Source organism: Orcinus orca, chromosome 15 (genome assembly GCF_937001465.1).
Source record: "Orcinus orca chromosome 15, mOrcOrc1.1, whole genome shotgun sequence".
NCBI classification, from domain to species: domain Eukaryota; kingdom Metazoa; phylum Chordata; class Mammalia; order Artiodactyla; family Delphinidae; genus Orcinus; species Orcinus orca.
The window spans coordinates 52,362,914-52,383,398 of NC_064573.1; the positions used below are offsets into that span (position 1 = coordinate 52,362,914).

Sequence of the window (20,485 nt, forward strand, 5' to 3'; positions counted from 1 at the left end):
TTTGGTTGTTTTTTTGTTTTTGTGGGTTTTTAAAATTTATTTTTGGCTGTGTTGGGTCTTCATTGCTGCGCGCGGGCTTTCTCTAGTTGCAGTGAGCGGCGGCTACTCTTCGTTGCGGTGCGCAGGCTTCTCATTGCGGTGGCTTGAGAGCATGCTTTTGGAGATTTATTCTTTTTAATGGGTTAAGGTGTGTTTTATGCCCCATAATGTAGTCCATCTTGGTGAAAGTTCTGCATGAGCTTGAGAAGAACATGTCATCTGCTGTTCTCAGATGCGGTCGTCTATCGATGTCAATCATATCCAATAGATTGATGGTGCTGTTGAGTTTAGCTATGTCCTCACTGAATTTCTGCCTCCTAGATCTGTCCATTTCTGATACAGGGGTGTTAACGTCTCCAGTTGTAATAGTGGATTCATCTATTTCTCTTCACACATGGATCAGTTTTTGCCTCATATTTTGATGCTCTGTTTTTCGGTGCATATAAGAATTTTATGTCTTCTTGGAGAATTGACCTTTTCATCATTATTTAATGCCCCTCTAGATCCTGGATAATTTTCCTTGCTCTGAAGTCTGCCTTATCTGAAATTAATGTTATTACTTCAGCTTTCTTTTGATTACTATTAGCATGGAATATCTTGACTTTTAACCAACCAGTGTCTTTATATTTCAGGTAGGTTTCTTATAGACAACATATAGTTGGGTATTGTTTTTTTTATCCACTCTGTCAGTTTCTGTCTTTTAATTGGTGTTAGATCACTTAAGAACAAGAAAAATAAAAGATTTTATTTTATCTTCATTTATTTCTTCTATAATGCTCTTCTTTTTGTTCTTCCAGCTTTATTGAGCTATAATTGAAACATAGCACTGCATAAGTTTAAGGTGTACAGCATAATGATTTGACTTACATACATCATGACGTGATTATCACAAGAAGTTTAGTGAACATCACCATCTCATATAGATGCAAAATAAAGGAAAAAGAAAAAAAATATTTTTCCTTGTGATGAGAACACTTGGGATTTACTCTCTTAACTTTCATAACATACAGAAGTGTTAAGTATATATTAATCATGTTGTACATTACAAACCTAGTACTTTTTATCTTATAGCTGGAAGTTTATATATTTTGACCACCTTCATCCAATTCGCCTTCCCCCTACCCCCTGCCTCTGGTCCTTTTCCTATGAGTTTGTTTGTCTGTTTGTTTTTATATTGTCTTGTATAAATTTATTTATTTTTGGCTGCATTGGGTCTTCATTGCTGTACGGGGGCTTTCTCTAGTTGCGGTGAGCGGGGGCTACTCATTGTTGAGGTGCACGGGCTTCTCAGAGCGGTGGCTTCTCATTGCAGAGAATGGGCTCTAGGCACACAGGCTTCAGTAGTCGTGGCTCCCGGGCTCTAGAGCGCAGGCTCAGTAGTTGTGGCGCACGGGCTTTGTTGCTCCACGGCATGTGGGATCTTCCCGGACCAGGGCTCAAACCCGTGTCCCCTGCATTGGCAGGTGGATTCCTAACCACTGCGCCACCAGGGAAGCCCTTTCCTTCACTTTTGAAGGATTACTTCACTGAAACCAGAATTCTAAGTTAATGTTTTTTATTTTCAGCACTTTAAATGTTTCACTCCACTTTCTTCTTCCTTGCCTGGTTTCTGAAGAGAAGTCAGTACAATTCTTATCCTGGTTTCCCTAAAAGTAAGGTGTTTCCCCCACTCCGCCTCTGGCCTCTTTGGGGAATTTCTCTTTGTCTTTGATTTTCTGCAGTTTTTTTTTTTAATTTGATAATGAAAGGCTTTAATTGTAATGTCATTGGCACATGTCATTGCTTTATGGTTTCACAACTTAAGTTTAAATATTAAGAGATACTTGGACATTTTTTTTTTTTTTTTTTTGCGGAACTCGGGCCTCTCACTGTTGTGGCCTTTCCCGCTGCGGAGCACAGGCTCCAGACGCACAGGCTCAGCGGCCATGGCTCACGGGCCCAGCCACTCCGCGGCATGTGGGATCTTCCCAAACCGGGGCACGAACCTGTGTCCCCTGCATCGGCAGGTGGACTCTCAACCACTGTGCCACCAGGGAAGCCCAGACATTTTTTAACCAAATAGGAAGCATTAAAATACCATGGTGTTTAGCTAATGTGTATTTAAAAGTATAAAGGAGATTCATAAAAATAAAAAGATGTTTTAAACATAGGGTCTGTAAATACACCCTATTTTATCATTTATGGTAACATAGTATGGTATTTATTTGTTTATTTATTATTTTATTAATTAAAGTATAATTGACCTACAACATTCTTTGTTCCAGGTGCACAACACAGTGACTCAATATTTCTATACATTACAAAAGGCTCACCACTTCTACAGTTTGATAATTACATGCAGATTTTTGGTGTTGTCTGAGATTCCTGGATCTGTGGTTTGTGTCCATCATTAATTTTGGAAAATTCTCAGCCATCATCATTTTCAATATTTATTCTTTTCCTTTCTCTCTTTCTTCTCCTTCTGGTATTCCCTTTATACATATGTTATTGTGGTGGCTTCTCTTGTTGCGGAGCACGGGCTCTAGGGTGTGCAGGCTTCAGTAGCTGTGGCACGTGGGCTTTGTTGCTCCGCGGCATGGGGGATCTTCCCAGACCAGGGCTTGAAGCCGTGTCCCCTGCATTGGCAGGAGGATTCTTAACCACTGCGCCATCAGGCAAGTCCGCTTACACATTCTGATCTATCTTTTTCATTCCTTCTTCTCTTTACATTTCAGTTTTTGAAGTTTCTATTGACATATCTTCAAGCTCACTGATTCTTTCCTTGGTTATTAATGAGCCCAAAAAAGGCATTCTTCATTTCTGTTTCAGTGTTTTTGATTTCTAGCATTTCCTTTTGACTATTTTCTAGAGTTTCCATCTCTCTACTTACATACACATCTGTTCTTTCATAATGTCCACTTTTTTCATTAGTGCCCTTAGCATATCTGTTATTTAAATGATGATTAAGTCCTGTTGGTTGTTGGTGATGTTGAGTTTTTCTACAACCCTGCTGACTTTCTGTCCACTTATTCTATCAATCTGTTGAGAGAGAGATATTGAAGTCTCCAGTTATAATTCAGGATCTGTCTATTTCTCCTTTCAGTTCTATTAGTTTTTGCCTCACGTATTTTGCCGCTCTGTTGTTTGGTGCACAGGCATGTAGGATTGCTGTGACTTCTCAGGGGATTGACCCTTTTACTATTATATAACATTTGTCTCAGTCCCTGATAATTTTATGAGCTCTGAAGCCTATGTTATATGATATAAATATATCACTTCTGCTTCCTTTGATTAATGTTTGCAAGATATATCATTTTACATCCTTTTACTTTCAACTTGCCTATACCATTATATTTGGATTGAATTTCTTGTAGAATGTATTTAGTTTTAATCCACTCTATCAATATCTGTCTTTTAGTCAGTTTATTTAGGCCCATTCTTTTAGTGTAGATCTGCTAATGACAAATTCTCTTAGTTATTTTCTCTTTCTCTGAGAATAACTTCATTTCCCCCTTCATCCTGAAGGACACCTTCACAGGATACAGGATTCTGGGTAGTCAGTTCTTTTCTTTCAGCAGTATGTGTGTGTGCAGTATGCTGTCAAAGTAAGGACTAAACTAAAATAAAAATAAATGTGTTCCTAGGCTACATTCATAAAAGCTCAATTCACCGAATGAGGAGGGAGACCCATTTCTATGGTCTGGAGGACTGTGCTCACTTGTAGGTTTTACATCTTAAAAGGAACTGAAGAAATCAAGGCCTGTTGACAGCAGTGAGATAAATAGGGTGAGGGGATACAAAACCACATCCTAAGAGAAATGGCTTAAAATAACTAAGGCTGTTTCTCCTGAAAAGAAAATTCTCTCGAGGAATATGACTTCCAAAGAAATAGGACTTGTTCCACAGGGCTCCAAGGGGTTTCAGAGAGAAGGAATGATAAGGGAAAGAGATTTCAATTTCGTATCAGGAAGAATTTTCAGCAACCAAAGCTGCACAAAGATGGACTGCACTGCATAAAGATTATGTTCCTGTCATAAAGGTTCAGAGGTATGGGCTGGATGAATATTTTGCCAGTATGCCACAGGTATTTCAAGCTATTGATATTGTGATACCTTACCAAGCATCTCTATTTTCATTTGGGATTCCTGGATGTAAAATGAAATGGAGTGTATTTATTTATTTATATATTTTTATTGAAGTATAGTTGATTTACAATATTGTGTTAGTTTCAGGTGTACAGCATAGTGCTTCGAGTTTTTTACAGATTATATCTGAAATGCAGTGTATTTAGATAGAGAACCTTTAGACGTGGCAAATTCCACTTTGATGTTAACAACCAAACAAAATTATTTATCCTACATAAGAACATTTTATTACCACAGTTTGTGATGACACTTATAGAAAATGGCTGCCCTGTTATGGATCTTGCCTGATACATTTATAATTCAAGGCGATGCTATAAAGTGCTATGTGTGATGTTAACAATAGCCAACACTTAAATACCACTTACTCTGTACCACCCACCGTTCTAGGAGCTTCTACATATTCAATAATTATCTCCACTTTACAAAAGCAGTAACTGAGACGCGAAGAGATTAAGTAATCTGTGCAAGGTTACACAGCTAGTAAGTGGTAAAAGGAAGATTTGAATCCTGTCTGTCTGACTCCTAAGTCTAGACTTGAAATGTATACATTGCCCACCACCCTAACTCTTTAATTTAATCAGCTTGTCAGGACCTGTCTACTTACTCCCCAATGCATGTGTCCCTTTCAAAAGTCACGCTTAACCAATGGTACTGCTGGGCTCAGAATATTTTTGGAAGTTCTCTTTTGGATACAATCTAAACACCTCCAGCATATTCTCTGGAACATTCTCAAGAGGCAAATCTAACTCCACTGAGACTGGACTTAAGCTTTGGAAATAGCCTCAAGTGATTTGTAGTCAAATCTGATGGACAGAGTGGCTGGAAAAGCTGGATGTTATCATTTGACATTTAAAACCATCAATGCCACTGAAATGATGAGCCTAATTTCTCTGAATGGTTTGTAAACTGGCTTTGAAGTTTCTTCCAAAAGAGAAGAAAGGTGGTGACTGATGACAGTATGGCTGGAATAAGTCTCTAATCACCATAGCAACCCAGTGTTTTGAAAGAACAACACTCGCTGGGATATGTCCATCTGGTGATGTTGTTATTTTCAAAGTTATACACTACACAGATGCATCCTTTGCTTGGTAAAAGAACTGTTCTTGCTTTTTTCTTTTTTTTGGCCATGTAGCATATGGGATCCTAGTTCCCCGACCAGGGATCGAACCCGCACCCCCGGCATTGGAATCACAGAGTCTTAACCACTGGATCTCCAAGGAAGTCCCTGTTCTTGCATTTATCAAGAAATAAAAAGGAGAAGGGAGAAGGCACCAAATAGGAGATTTCCATGCATCATGTACTTGAATAACACAGATCTTGATTAGGTGCCATTAGGGAGAAAAGCTAAAGCCTTTGGAATCTCAGTTAGAAGTAACAGAGTCATCATATCATCTTAGGGCAGCAATAGCTTCCTAGTGACAGACCTAAGTTTGAAGCCCAGAACAGAGCCAGTTCCTAGCTGGTTTTGGCAGAAAAATTACTTCTCTGAGCCTTAGTATCTTTATCTGTAAAACAACATCTTTTCAGGATGTTGTCAGAGTTAGAAATAATTTCTATAAAGGGATCTGATCCATACTAGACCAATAGAGGGAACATGTTAAAAATAATTGTAGATGAAGTGTACTAAGAAAGGCAAAGTAGATAAACGAGTACATCCTCCTCACATACAGAGTTCAATAACCTCAGAAAAATGCTGTCTAAAATAAACTCTCCTACTGATTCACCGTTCACCCCCCAGGACCACTGAGAGCAAGTTTGGGACACAGTGTAGAAAAACTATTTTAAAATTTTATGGCTCCTTAGCAAGTATAGGCCTGCAATTTCTGTTGGCCTCCTGGCTCACTTGCTCCCTCCTCCATCACCCAGAGTTTGTGAATCTGCCCGCCCCCCGCGGAGGCCCAGGGGCAGAATCTGGCCTGTAGAGACTGACTTGGCGGCTGAAGGAGAGCTGCCTGTAGCTATGCACGGTGTACCTCGCGCAGCGCGCAGCCAGCGGGCAAGTGGAGGCTGAACCCTGGCCAGGACGCTCTCGTTAAACCCAGCGCCTGGCACAGGGAACAACTGCCCAGAAGTGCCTTTTACTTGGCACACATGCACTGACTGCTTTTTTTTTTCCCCTGCTTTATCTGCCCAGAGGGGTGCTTTTTTTCTAATTTGCACAAAGCATTGTATATATTACGCATGGGCCTGCCATCAGAGGGGTCTTTTTGTTTTTCTTTTTTAACCAAGTTAGCTTGCCAAGTTTGAAAAGTCAGGGATTTCATGCAAGATTCTATATTCCTAGCTTCTTTCGGAAAACGGGATGTTCTTTCCACAGTAGGCCCATATTCCTTCCTGACAACATTTTAGCTGGAGCCAGATGGCCACTGCTCGCTGCAGACCCAGATGGCTGGTTCTCCGCAGGCCAGGGAGCCTCCTAGGTTCCCCCCGCCACCGGGGGTTGAGAGGGGTTGGGGGGGTCGCGGGTGGGGCTGGGGGTGGAGGGGAAACGAACGCTCTGGGCTAACAGGTCTGATTTCCAGCTAGTGGCACAGCTGGTGAACGTCTTCAGGGGGCAGCACGTGCCCGCATATGAGTGATAGGTGAGACATGATATCCTTTAGGAGGAAGAAATTTCTCTCCTTACCAAAAGCCAGAGAAAGGCACTGTCTGGTCACGCAAACCCCGTGGATATGGGGCCTCTCCGGTGTGGGCAAAACAAAGCCACCCCCTGTTCTTTTTCCTGGGGAACGTGCAAACAGTGGTGGCTACTTCAGAGGCTGCCAGCAAAACTCAGGCCACCTCCTGGGCTATTCCAGGACGTTTCTTCTCTTTATCAAAACAGCCGGGAGGAGGAGGTAGATGCTAGGAGACAACCCATCCCTACAAATCTATTGGCAAAAAAAAAAAAAAAAAAACACACAACAGCGGAAGAATCGCTCTGACACTTGTGTATCAGTGTCAGGCAGTTCATGGCATTCTCCACGCAGGTGGCTAAATCAGCATCAGAGGAAACCGCGAAAGGGCCCAGTGATTTCAATCCACATTCCTGATGGGCCCTGGTTAATGATGTTAATGAAATGAAGAGCTGCATACACTATTTATGGCTAGATTAAGCCGATTACTCTAGCTTAGCCTACTTTCAATGTACAAACCTCACCAGTGGACAATGCAAGGCTCTGTTATCTGTTTTTCTCTCCCTGGGACTTTTCTCTGGACATTGGAAACAGGAATCCTAATAAGACCATTTTTTACCTGTCTCATTTGAGAACAGGATTTTCAAACTCTCCCTTCAACATTGATGAAAATCTCTCAGTCCCTGACAGTGACCGCAGAAGCTTCCAAAAATATGCAGCAGCACAATTACTAGGAGAGATGAGATGTTGTTAACTAATAAAGGTGCCATAAATAAAGAATGATGAACCACCATGGGAAATGAATCGACAGAGAAGGACACGTCGGAATGTGGGAGAGTAAAAATCACTTAAACTTTGCATGACCTTGCAGAAAGTCATGGTGATGTTCTGCCAGGTCCCTGGGAGAGTGGATTGAGATATGGCTGTTTCCCAAGACTTACTATCTAGTAGGCTGTGTTTAGACCCGCTCTGAGCCTTCTTCCTTGGACAGCCTGGAGTCTCTCTCGTGTCTAAAGGGTTATCTGAGTTCCTCTCTGCACTTTACAACCTTTAGGCAGGAGCAGTTAATGAGACTATCAATTCCATGGATGCATCTTGTTTGTAGCAATGGGGACGGGGGTGCCTCTTTGATAATTTAGAACAGTGCTGAGCAGAGGGTCAGATCTCCCTGGGGTGGTGTCACAAACTGGAAAAGTGGCTGTGGCACTGCGTTCCTCTACGGTTTTCTACAGCTGTTCCAGATTTTCCATGGGCTCACCTTTAAATTAAAAGAATTTCTGCACTTTCAAGAATTTGAAAACAAAGCCATGTGTGAGAATATGAGACCCGCTCCTATGCCCTTGCAAGAAATAGGTTGCATTCCTTTTTCTGCACTCAAAAAAACAGTACCTCCTCTTTTTTTGTTTTAGAATGCCATATATGTAAATGATCCCAAATTAATCTTTAGCATGTGCCCATGTTGTTTTGATTTACTAAACTTTAAAAATATGCCCATTGTTCCCTTTTAACAGCTTTCGGCAACATTTTCAGAAATGGAAATATATGAGCAAATTAGTAAATGAGTAGAATTAGCCAGTACCATTCAGCAAGCATTCAAGGTACGAATACTTCTACAATACACAAAAAGCATCAGTATAGATCTTATAATGCTATATAAGGTTTCTTATTTAACTTCACTCTTAATTAGCAACATACAATGAAGATTATATAGAGAGAAGCAAAATAATATAGTCACTGGAATAGTATTTTTACACGCTTTTAAGTGATTTTGGTTTTGTTTTTAAGGGAATTGTGTGATATAGTGGAGAGAACAAAAAGATCTGGTTTAGATAGAATTTTAGTTCTCTGCCTTAACAGTTTTGTGACATTGGGCAAATTACTTAACTTCTCTGATCCTCGTTTTATTAAACTGTGAGGTGGAGTTGGTAATACTCATATAACAGGGTTGAAAGGATTAAATGAGATTCTGTGTAAAATGTCTAATGGTGCCTGACACAGTGTAAGATGTTCAATTAAGGTAACTCTCATTATTTGTAGTTTTCTCAGGTGATGGTGACTTCAGATGCTTAAGTAAATTTTTTTAAAGCTTTAGAAATAGTTGATTTTTCAAATTATTTAAATGATGTGGTGATCATTTTATAATGTACAGAAATATCAAATCACTAGGTTGTACACTGGGAAATAACATAGTGTTGCAGGTCAATTATGTCAATACTTCCAAAAAAAAAAAAAAACCAAACTCATAGAAAAAGAGATCAGATTTGTGGTTACCAGAGGCTGAATTGGATGAAGGTGGTCAAAAGGTACAGACTTCCAGTTACAAGGTAAATAAGTACTAGGGATGTGATGTACAACATGATAAATATAACTAACACTGTGGCATGTTATATATGAAAGTTATTAAGAGAGTAAATCCTAAGAGTTTTCATCACAAGAAAAATTTTTTTTCTATTTCTTTAATTTCGTGTCTATATGAGATGATAGATTTCCACTAAACTTCTCGTGGTAATCATTACTTCTTGTGGTAGTGATGGATGTAAGACAAATCATTATGCTGTACTTTATACAGTGCTGTATGTCAATTATATCTCAATAAAACTGGAAGAAAAAAGGATATAACTCACATATCACACAATTCCTTCATTTAAAGTATACCGCCCAAGGGGCTTTCCTGGTGGCGCAGTGGTTGAGAGTCCGTCTGCCGATGCAGGGGACACTGCTTCATGCCCCGGTCCGGGAAGATCCCACATGCCGCGGAGCGGCTGGGCCCGTGAGCCATGGCCGCTGAGCCTGCGCGTCTGGAGCCTGCGCTCCGCAACGGGAGAGGCCGCAACAGTGAGAGGCCCGCGTACCGCAAAAAAATAAATAAATAAATAAAATAAAGTATACCCCCCAAAACTATTTAAAGGATTTATTTTTAGCACCAAAAAAGTCAGTGACATTTTTGTCACTATCATGGAATTGTCATATTGTCACAATTATAAAAATTAATAATGATTTAAATCAGGGGTCCCCAACCCCCGGGCCACAGCAGACTGTACCGGTCCGCGGCCTGCTGAGAACCGGGCAGCACAACAGGAGGTGAGTGACAGACAAGTGAGCGAAGCTTCACCTGCCACTCCCCATCGCTTGCATTACCGCCTGAACTATCCTCCCCACACCCCGGTCCGTGGAAGAATTGGCTTCCACGAAGCCAGTCCCTGGTGCCAAAAAGGTTGGGGACTGCTGATCTAAATTAACTTTAATTTAATAAATAATTTAATTAAAGTATTAATGAAATTATTTCCCTTAGTGTCACATCACAGAGGCAAATCTTAATTTTGGTGACTGGAATAGGGGTAACTATTCCTCTTATTTGCAAACTATCACTTGTTGTTACTGTATATACAGCAGTTGGATTTTTGTTTTTAATTTACTTCAGTAGCTTTAGCCTTTCCCACCAAGATTCAAGGCAATCCATTTGCCAATTTTTTTTCTAAAAATCTCTCATAAATTATAAATACTATACACAGGCTAAATCTTTCCTGTACTTCCTTATAGGACATAAATCAGTATCTATATGATGTTTCTCACTAATAAAAGGAGTGTATCTGGTTCCAGAACCAGGCAGTTTTATTGCAATACTGAGTTTCCACAGTTCAGCCAAAAGTTTGAGGATAAAGACTTGCTGCAAAAAGCCTTAACTAGTTCTCAACTGCTTTCTCACTTGGCATATAAATACAAAAGTTAGAAATGGCCACTGGTACAATAGCTGTGAGTGCATATTCCTCCCGTAGAATATCAGAAGAGACTTGCAGTTTACAGACAAGGCTGGCAAGGTGTTCGGAAATATATCCAGAAACCTGAGGAAATTAGTGGAAAGAGAGGCTTGTTATTTCTGTAAATATGCTAGAGTACCTTTTGATTTTACACCTGAGGAACCAATTAGATTAAGTATGTTTGTAAGGTTTGGGGTTAAGAAAATACTGTCAGTGGAGGGTTTTTCTTAGGACTTCTTAATTGATTCATCAGCAAAGTTACCAGATCCCAGTCAAAGAAGATTCTAAGTTTTACAAAACTCAAGATAACTGTCAAAGAGCTAGAATAGCTTTATCACCTCTGAATAATGCCTCAATGAAGCTATATCGTGAGGAATCTATCTATCTATCTATATTTTTTTTTTGGAAGGGCAACAAATGTTTATTAGCTTCTCTACGAGCCGGGCTGGAGACGCAGCTCCTCTCCCAGACGGTGGCTGCCCACCCTGTGCGAGGTGGTCCCCCTCCGAGCTCCCTGGAGCCACCCCGGTGAGGGGGCAGACCCCAGGGGAGAGGAAGGCAGCGTTCCGCACCCCACGTGAGGGACGGGGACAGGGAGGAAAATAATCAGGAGAAGCAAACACTTTGCAAGGTTTTGTTTGTTAGTCTGACAGCAGGTAGGGGTAGAGGGGGCTCCCGGGCAGGGCTACCGCCCCGTGTTCCGCGTGGCCGCGTGAAGAGACCCACGGTGGCGCTGGTGGTCACGCGGAACCAGCCAGACAAGATCAGCTGGAACGCGCTGATTTCGAAGCTTTGTGTTCATTTCGCCCTGGGCCCCTTCTCGATCGGCTTCCCAATGTCTTTCCCCCGGAGCTTAAGGCCGATGGCTCTCTCGATTTTGCCCAGAGCCTGGTTGTTAGAAATGGCCCGGCCCCTCTCACGGTCAGCGACGACCTGTGGCTTTTCGTTGATTTTCGTCGCCAGGTCCTTCTGCGTCAGCCCTTTGCTCTGCCGGCCCTGCGGGATCACCTTGCCCACCTCCAGGCTCACCCGGTCGTGATGCAGCTCCTCAGTCCCCAGGTCCAGCTTGGCTGTGTTCTTGGTGATCCAATGCTGTTTGTTCTGGCCGGCGGCCCATTTCTTGGAAGCCTCCACATATTCTCCTCCTCTCTGAGCTGCTAGAGAGGAGGACTTGGCCTTGGCCTGGGCGGCCATGGGGCCCTTTTTGGGCCAGTCACTCTCAGCCATGGTGGGGCAGGTGGTCCGTCCGGCGGCTCCGAGGCAGCTGCTTGAGACCCGGCGACGCGACGTCCCCTTGTTGCTCGGCCGCTTCCGGCGCTCGCCGCAGCCCCGCCCCCTAAATCTGTATTTTTTAATTAACCCTAATTGTAGGGTGAACAACTGTCCCAGCTGACCTGAGACAGAAGGTTTCTCAGGCTGAAGGATTTCAGTACTAAAACCAGGACAGTCCCAGGCAAACCAGGATGGTTGGTCACCCTACCCAATGGCCTGATGTATATCATTAGATAGAGTATCTGGATTCTTTCATGCCTCAAAAATCTACATGGCTTGCCTGACTCTAGACAGTCAGCAAGCTCTTATTCATTGCCTGCTGGGGGCCAGGATCTGGAGATGATGTTGTACAATTAGTAGACAAGCATCCCTAACTGAAATATTTTGTGTGTCTCACGCCCTGTGTCTTATGCTGATAGCCCCACGTGGATACAACTATTTCCAGGTTCGTGTTGCTTTTGGAGCTATTAGACTGAACTCAGCAAAGCAAGATGACCAAAATTAGCCTTTCCAGTGGATTCTGTCTTGGTTGTGCTGTTGTCATCTAAGTTAGATATGATATCAAGAAACGTATAAAAACAGTTCCATGTGAAAGCAAATTAAAATGGGCCAAAGATAGATTGTAAACAGCTTGCCTGCCTTCCCGCCTACTTTCCTATAAATATTAAGTTAAATATAGTATATGCCCTAACATTGTAATTCACTTCCACGAGGATTTATTGGATGATTATCTTGGGTCAAGCCCTGTGCTAGGTGCTGGGACTACAAGAACGAATGAGAAATGGTCCTGCCCTCAGGAACCTTCCATCTAATGGGGAGAGAAACATGTGTCACTTGGTCTCTATTTGCCACTGTCTCCCCCAGATCCATTCTTGCCCTCTCTCTGCCTTGCTCCACGTCTCAAGGATTGATCTCTATGAGCTGCATCTCTGGGGCTGTCTTGCTCTGTGGCTTCTGGTTGAGTTCAGCCAATGGGAGGCATTGTTTTGGCTTGAAGCTCTGGCCATTGCTCCGTGATTGTAATTCTCTCCTCCAAGCCTCCAGCACTTGCAGGGCTCCCTTAGCCAATAATCAATTTCCTTACCTCTGCCCACTTCTGTGAATAGTCCCTTCATAAAGTTAGTTTCATGATTTCATCTGAGTGTGCCTTCTGTTTCCTGTACAAACCCTGACTGATTCAATAGGTAAATAAACTACTGAATTAAAGGAGGTAAGTGAAGTAATAGAGGTATATACGTAAGTAGAATGGTGTGATACAGGAGGGCATGCTCAAGAATGCCCAGAGAATGGGAATGAGAAAATGCTTCTTGATCTGAACACTGAAGGATAAATAATAAGTGGGAGAAAGACCTGGAAGGGGCAATGTCTAGCATGGAGAGAAAACTCACCAGGATGTATTCATGCAACTGTTAGCAGGTTAGGGCAGCTGGAGCACTAAGTATAGGGAAGGCAGCAGAGGGAGATAGTGTGGAGAAATAGACTGGGTTCAGGACATGTAAGGATGTTAAGCAATTCTGTTCATTTCACACGCACACTGCCTGCCTCTCTCTCTCTCTCTGCCAAACACTGTTCTAGGCACTGGAGATTCATTAGACCATAAAACAACAATCCCTGCTCTTAGGGGATCTAAAACAGGGCAGCAGTAGAGATGTAAAAGAGGGGACACATATTGTAAAGGAAATCAAAAAGGAGGACAATGCCCAGGACAGTGCAGACAAATCTGAGAATTTTTTTAATTTTTAATTTTGAAATAATTATAGATTCCCAGGAGGTTACAAGGAAATGTATAGGGAAACCCCATGTACACTTCACCCAGCCTCCTGCAATGTTCACATCTTATACAATTATAGTAAAATATCAAAACCAAGAAATTGTCATTAATATAATCACAGTGTTTTCAGATCTCATCAGTTATACACACACTCGTGTGTATGTGTAGCATCGCCACCATAATCAACACGCTCAAGCCATCATGTTACCTCTTGATGGCCACATCCATCTGCCATCCCTAACCCCTGAAAACTACTAATCTGTTCTTCATCTCTATAATTATGGTATTTCATGAATGTTACATAAATGGAATCATGTAACATGGATCCTTCGGGGATTGGCTTTTTTCACTCAGCATAATTTGCTTGTGGCTCATCTAAGTTGTGTGTATCAATATTTCACTCCTTTTTCTTGCTGAGTAGTATTCCATGGATGTACCAGTGTTTGTTCAACCCACTGAACCCACCGAAGGACATGTAGGTAGTTTCCAGTGTGGGGTTATTATGAACAAAGCTGCTATGAAGAATTGTATACAGCCTAGATACTTTTTGAGTGAATGAATGAGATAAAATGGATAGAATGCAGTGACCAGCTGTAGGGGATGAAGCCTGACATTGTTAGTAAAAAATGAACCCCAAAGCACGTGCAGCCACCAAGTACTACAAAAAGGGTTTATTTTGTTTCATATATGTATGTGTCTTATACATATGTATACATATACTTTATTAATAATCAAATGGTATCTTTTAAAATAAAACAATTTAAGATAAGCAAACTGAATTTAAAACTCTAAAGTAAAACTTGACAACATATTTACGTTGTCAAGAGACAACAGCTCTCAGTACAATCATTTTAAATATTTAAGTAAATTTTAAAGGATCTTTGTTGTGATCTGGCATTTTTTAAATTCTGATGCTTTACAAATTCTGTTTTGTTAGTTGCTTGAGTTCCTATTCTGCAATGTGCTATTATTATTATGCAGGATTGTATCCGTGCTCCTGAAAGAGTTTTAAAATTAATTCTAATTTGAAGAAAGAACATTCTACCCATAGAAAGTTCAAAAATAAAAATTATGAAGGACACATTTCAGGAAAACACACATGGTATTTTACATCACCTACTTTAGAATAATTCCAGGATAGTTTCTTTTACTTTTGTTTTATTTATTCTACTTTTTAATGAATTTACAAATAACCCAAAATGTTCCCTAGATTTTTTGCCTTCCAGAGTCACAATTTCCTTCAATTCTCAAATAAGGATAATTCATCCTGGCAAGTCTGTTGCCTCCTTTTGGATAAAAATCTGGCAATAACCCAAAGAGCATTTGTAAGGGTTCCTGATCTATCTACAAGATACGTGTATAATTTCTTTGCCCATTTTAATATTTTAGGTGTGTTGCCTTCTTCTAAAAATTTGCAGTCAGTACCCATGAAGAATTCTTTTTTTCCATGTAGAAAAAGCCTAGTTTGGACTTCCCTGGTGGCGCAATGGTTAAGAATCCGCCTGCCAATGCAGGGGACATGGGTTTGATCCCTGATCCAGGAAGATCCCACATGCCGTGGAGCAACTAAGCTCATGTGCCACAACTACTGAAGCCCACTCGCCCTAGAGCCTGTGCTCCACAACAAGAGAAGCCACCGCAACGAGAAGCCCGCGCACCACAACAAAGAGTAGCCCCTGCTCGCCGCAACTAGAGAAAGCCCACGCACAGCAACGAAGACCCAACGCAGCCAAAAAATTTTTTAAAAAGTAAACGACCTTAAACAAAAAAGTCCAGTTTGCTCAGAAAAACCCAACAAGCCAGGTGATATATTCTATTATTTATATGCTCCTGTTCATATTTTATTATTTAATTTGGACTTGCAACTACTTAGGCAGTTATAGATCAGAAGGTGAGGCTGAAATGTACTATCCAACTGATAGAATGATTTATTCCTCCACAGGTCATTGGTATAGGCTCCAGTTGTCATCAAATACATATGGTATTTTACCTATCCTGTTGCCATGGAGATCAAGAACCAAATTAAAACACATTTGCCAAGGTCATAATAATGTAGTCAGAATTTAAAGAAAAACTTGATTTGCAGTTATATATAATTTTGCTTGTTTGCTCTGACGGTCTGTTGACTTCTACATGCTTTAGCTTATCAATAATAATAAAGCTTCTCAAGCCATTAACTCACATGGGTCTTGACATTCCATGAGCCCAGATTCAACACATCGTCTGGCAGTCTGCTTGGGTTGGCCCCTGGATTGAAGAAGAGAGGGAAGTCTGGGATAGTTCCCAAATGTCTGGATCTGGTGACTGGGATCCCATGGTAAGGCAAGCTTGAGGAGAAAAAGCTGGATTAGGAACTGTTGAGTCTGAAATCCCTGTGGGCCATGCAGTCCGAGAGGCAGCCAGTAGAAGGCTGGCTATGAGTGTCTGAGGTTCCATGTCACATCAGCCAAAGAGGGTGGCTTGGCATTTTCCCCAAGAAGAGAATCCTGGGGAATATAAACATCTAAGGCTGGGACAGAGGAAGAAGGTCAGGAAAAAGACCGAGCAGGTGTCTAATGTCTGATAAAGTGCCTGGCACACAGCCGGCACTCTGCAAATACTGTGAAAGAATACGGAACGCAGCCATGGGGATCTACAGCAGGATGGTTGGGCAAACAGGCTCAGCTCACTCTTACCTGCAACTAGTCAGAAATGTGCCTGGGGCTTCCCTGGTGGCGCAGCGGTTGAGAGTCTGCCTGCCAGTGCAGGGGACACGGGTTCGAGCCCTGGTCTGGGAAGATCCCACATGCCGCGGAGCAACTGGGCCCGTGAGCCACAACTACTGAGCCTGCGCGTCTGGAGCCTGTGCTCCGCAACAAGAGAGGCCGCGACAGTGAGAGGCCTGCGCACCGCGATGAAGAGTGGCCCCCACTCACCGCAACTAGAGAAAGCCCTTGCACAGAAATGAAGACCCAACACAGCCAATCAATCAATCAATAGAAATGCTGTAGAATTATTAAAAAAAAAAAAAAAAGAAATGTGCCTGGACCCAGAGGTTCATGTAACATGTCGACCACTCTTCTCAGATCACTTCTGGTCAGTGCTGCGTCCACGTCACGTGCCCTTGGTCTCCCTTACATGTGCCTCTTCTCCATTTCTCTGGGGTCCTGGCTTGGTTCACCCCAGGGATCTCTTCCCGCCTGCCTGTGTCATCACACCCTTGCAGGGGGAGCAGTATACACTGCCTCTCACAGCATAATTGCGGTTTGTTATTATCCTAAAAGACCCTCTTCCTGCGGAGGGGTTGGGATGGATGAGATAAAGGAGATTTAGAAGATGGAGAACCCAGTGAGACTAGGTGGAATTAAAAGAATGAAGGGGAAGGTGAACCCCATCCTGCTACAAATAAAAGGAACAGTCTGAGGAGTAAGAGGAGAACCCAGAGAGAATGGTTCAGTAATACCAAAGACCAGCTGCTTTAAAAAATAGTTGCAGGACTTCCCTGGTGGTGCAGTGGTTAAGAATCCGCCTGCCAATGCAGGGGACATGGGTTCGAGCCCTGGTCCGGGAGGATCCCACATGCTGCAGAGCAGCTGGGCCCGTGAGCCACAACTACTGAGCCTGCGCTCTGGAGCCCGTGAGCCACCACTATTGAAGCCCGTGCACCTAGAGCCCATGCTCTGCAACAAGAGAAGCCACCGCAATGAGAAGCCCGCGCACAGCAACGAAGATCCAACATAGCCAAAAATAAATAAACAAATTTATATTAAAAAAAAAAGTAGTTGCTAGTCAACTGTGCCAAATGCCACGTGGAGGACAAGAAAGAGGACAAAAAGTAAGCCATGGATTTGGTGATGAGTAGCTCCGTGATGCGTTTAACAATAAAACTTCCCACTGGCAGAGAGAGTGAAATCCAGGCTGCAGGTCAGGAGTCGTGGGAAGTGAGGGAGGGCTACACGCCCCAGGCTTTCTCATCCGGGGCAGGGCATCGCTGGACACACTTAGCGCATCACAACCCCAGCAGTCCCCAGTGATTCTGCTCCTTCCCTCAGCTCACAATCCAGTCCTGCCTCCAAAATAAGTCCCAAGTCTGACCACTTCTCACTCCACCCAAGGAGCCACGCTTGTGTGGCCATCTGTGTGGGTGATGGAAACTCCCTCCCCCCTGGTTCCCCTCCCACCTGACTGTCCCATAATCGGTCCTTCACAGTGGCCACAGGGGTCTGTTAAAACCAGTCAATCAGACCATATCATTGCCCTTTGTAAATCCTCCACAGTGATCCTGTTATTAAAAATAATGGTTCATGTCTGACCCTGCCATACTACATGATCTGCACTTTCTGCCTCTTAGCATCCTACCTCCCCTTCCTCTCGCTGCCCTCCGCCATGTGCGCCTATTTTCAGTTCCTCGAACGTGCAGGGTTTGTTCCTACCCCTGCACTTGCTATTCCATCTTTCAGGCAGGGCTTGCTTCTTGCGCATGGGTCCTGCACCCCCTGACCCCTATGGCCCCGTATTGGTTTAATGCTCCGCTGTTAGCATCTTGAAATTCTTCATTTTTGAACTGAGGGGCCTCACCTTTCCATTTTGCACTGGGCTCTGCTCTCAAGGATCATGTTAGATAGACGTCCCCTCCTCAGAGAGGCCTCCCTTGGCTTCCCAGACTAAAGCTGCCCCCACTTTCCAAAACACAGGCAATCCCCTTATCCCGTTTTATTTTCTTTGTAACAGCTTTCACACTCTGATACGTTCTTGCTTAGGTACTTATTTGCGTGGTGTCCACTTCCCTCCCCCTGGAATGTAACAGGAGCTCCTACAGGGCAGGGACCATCTATTCTGTCTCGCCCCAACGTCCGTAGAACCTCAGTGTGTGGAACACAAGGCTGCCCAACATATATTTGCTGATAAATGAGCTGTTCCAAGACTGAACTCCCTGGACACAAGAGAAGAACCATGCTTGGTGTCATGGAAATTCTAGAATGCATTTGGTATTTATATACATCCTGATCAATAATTAAATTTTTGTGGTGCTGGTCTGTTCTGATAAATTCTGATTTCATGATGAGGTTAAATGGGATATAAATTCTTCATATTATATTCAAGGTTGGTCTTTTTCATGAAAGATTTTGAAATCTGGATTCAATGCCTACTTTTGCTGCCTATGTTATATGAGCCTAAAACAATCATTTTAGTTTAGTCTGAATTTTTTAAAAGAGGTTGTTGGTCTACCTTCCAATTACATTGTGCTCTATGGCTCAATAAATCATTTTCGTTTGTATTAACTAATTTGACCTGTTCAGTAACTCTATGCAAGAGATAAGGTGGCTGTGTTATTTTACAGATGGACTCAAACTATGTTGAAGCTTGATGAGAATACAAGAATAATAATCACAGATATTTAGAGCTGGGAGTAAGTGTTGAGATTATTTCTTCCAATAATTTCTCATTTTTAGATGAGGACACAGAGAAATCCAGAGCCCACCACGAGGCAAGGATTTTGACAGAACCTGATTCTTAAATCAGTGAACTTTATACTTTACCCTTGGTCCTCTCTGTTAGAGATGGCCAACATTTGCCCCAAAAGAGTATTTACAGTCTACTTCAAAATTTTGCTTTTTGATGTGAATTATATCTTTAATTTTATTAAATGAATGGCTGAATAGATGAAGATAAAGAAAGAAAGAAGGAGGGAAGAAAAGGAGGGAGGGAGGAAGGAAGGAAGCAGAGCTAGGGAAATTATTACTATTGTTACTGAACCAGGATCGTTTTGCCTGATACTCAGCAAGCCAAAACACTGAGTTGCCAAGTTTTGCAGCAAAGAGAAGGTTTATTCACAAGGCAGTCAAGTGAGGAGATGGGAGAACAAGTCTCAGACCATCCTCCCCCTTTGGGGTGCAAAGGCCTTGGGGTATTTGAGAGATAAAGAATAAAGAAGCAGGATGGTCTGAGGGGTAAGGAACGTGGGGAGCATGAGGAAAGTGCTTGGGAAAAGGTGTGGTAATCGTCATCGTTCTATGAAGGCCTCTGCACATTCAAAACTGGAGGTGCTTAACATGGTCCTGAGGGTGGAGTTTTTGGCCCTCTGACATCGAAACGTCACTGACTGGACACTCACACATGCCCAGTTGGAGGGTTGGTGGTCCTAACCAGTGTTAACCACTTCAGCTTGGTCCTATCCAGCTCATCTCCAACTAGACACAGCTGACTCCAAGAACCTGGAAAATAACTTGGGCAAACATCTTATTGCTTCAGCTGCCTGCTGCTTGGAGGATGTGCAAGTCTTAAAATGACCTTGATTAGCAAAGGCAGGTAAAATGGATTTGACTAATAATTACCCACGGTTTAATTATAATCTACATAAGTCATTTATTTGGATCTTTATGCTCTTGTCTTTTACTTACTTCTCTTATGCATTCCCTCCTTGATTTTTTTTCTTTTTTTTTTTTTTTTTTGGTGGGAAGGGAAGGGACTTCTGCCAGAGTAACACTTCCTCCCAAGCGGGAGTGCGTTGACATACAGGAGAATCCAAGTTGTGGCAAAAGCATTAAGGCTTCGCTCTCTTTCCTCCCCTTTCTGACCTCACTGGTCAGAAATGCCAAATGACTATGTAAATAATCTTCAAAATGTTTTTTAATTAATTTTTATTGGAGTATAGTTGATTTACAATGTTGTGTTAGTTTTTGCTGTACAGCAAAGTGAATCAGTTATACATATATGTATATCTACTCTTTTTTAGATTCTATTTCCATATAGGTCATTACAGAGTATTGAGTAGAGTTCCCTGTGCTATATAGTAGGTCCGTATTAGTTATCTCAAAATGTTTTAACTAAGCATTTACTTTATTTCATATTGTTGCTTATACTTTCAATCAAAGAAATTTGTTTGCCCTATAAAAGGATATACATAGAATAAATTTCTATTTTATT

At 42.2% G+C, this 20,485-nt stretch overlaps 1 protein-coding gene across 2 annotated transcripts; it reads right to left on the reverse strand.

Annotated features, from left to right (window-relative positions):
* Positions 1-11,320: 11,320 nt before the first annotated feature.
* Positions 11,321-11,763, reverse strand: LOC101280403 (endothelial differentiation-related factor 1-like). 2 transcript variants are annotated; one of them, XM_012534451.3, is made up of 2 exons: positions 11,554-11,763; positions 11,321-11,502 (listed from the first exon to the last, which is right to left on the reverse strand). In XM_012534451.3, the coding sequence occupies exons 1-2, from the start codon at positions 11,761-11,763 to the stop codon at positions 11,335-11,337; spliced, it is 378 nt and encodes a 125-aa protein (XP_012389905.1). In that variant the 3' UTR covers positions 11,321-11,334. The 2 variants fall into 2 exon arrangements, with proteins under 2 accessions (XP_012389905.1, XP_012389904.1); XM_012534450.3 differs by having other exon boundaries at positions 11,321-11,763.
* Positions 11,764-20,485: the final 8,722 nt, after the last annotated feature.

Excerpts from the sequence above, each read along its gene's own strand:
- LOC101280403 (XM_012534450.3), bottom strand. The coding sequence starts at position 11,763 with ATGGCTGAGAGTGACTGGCCCAAAAAGGGCCCCATGGCCGCCCAGGCC.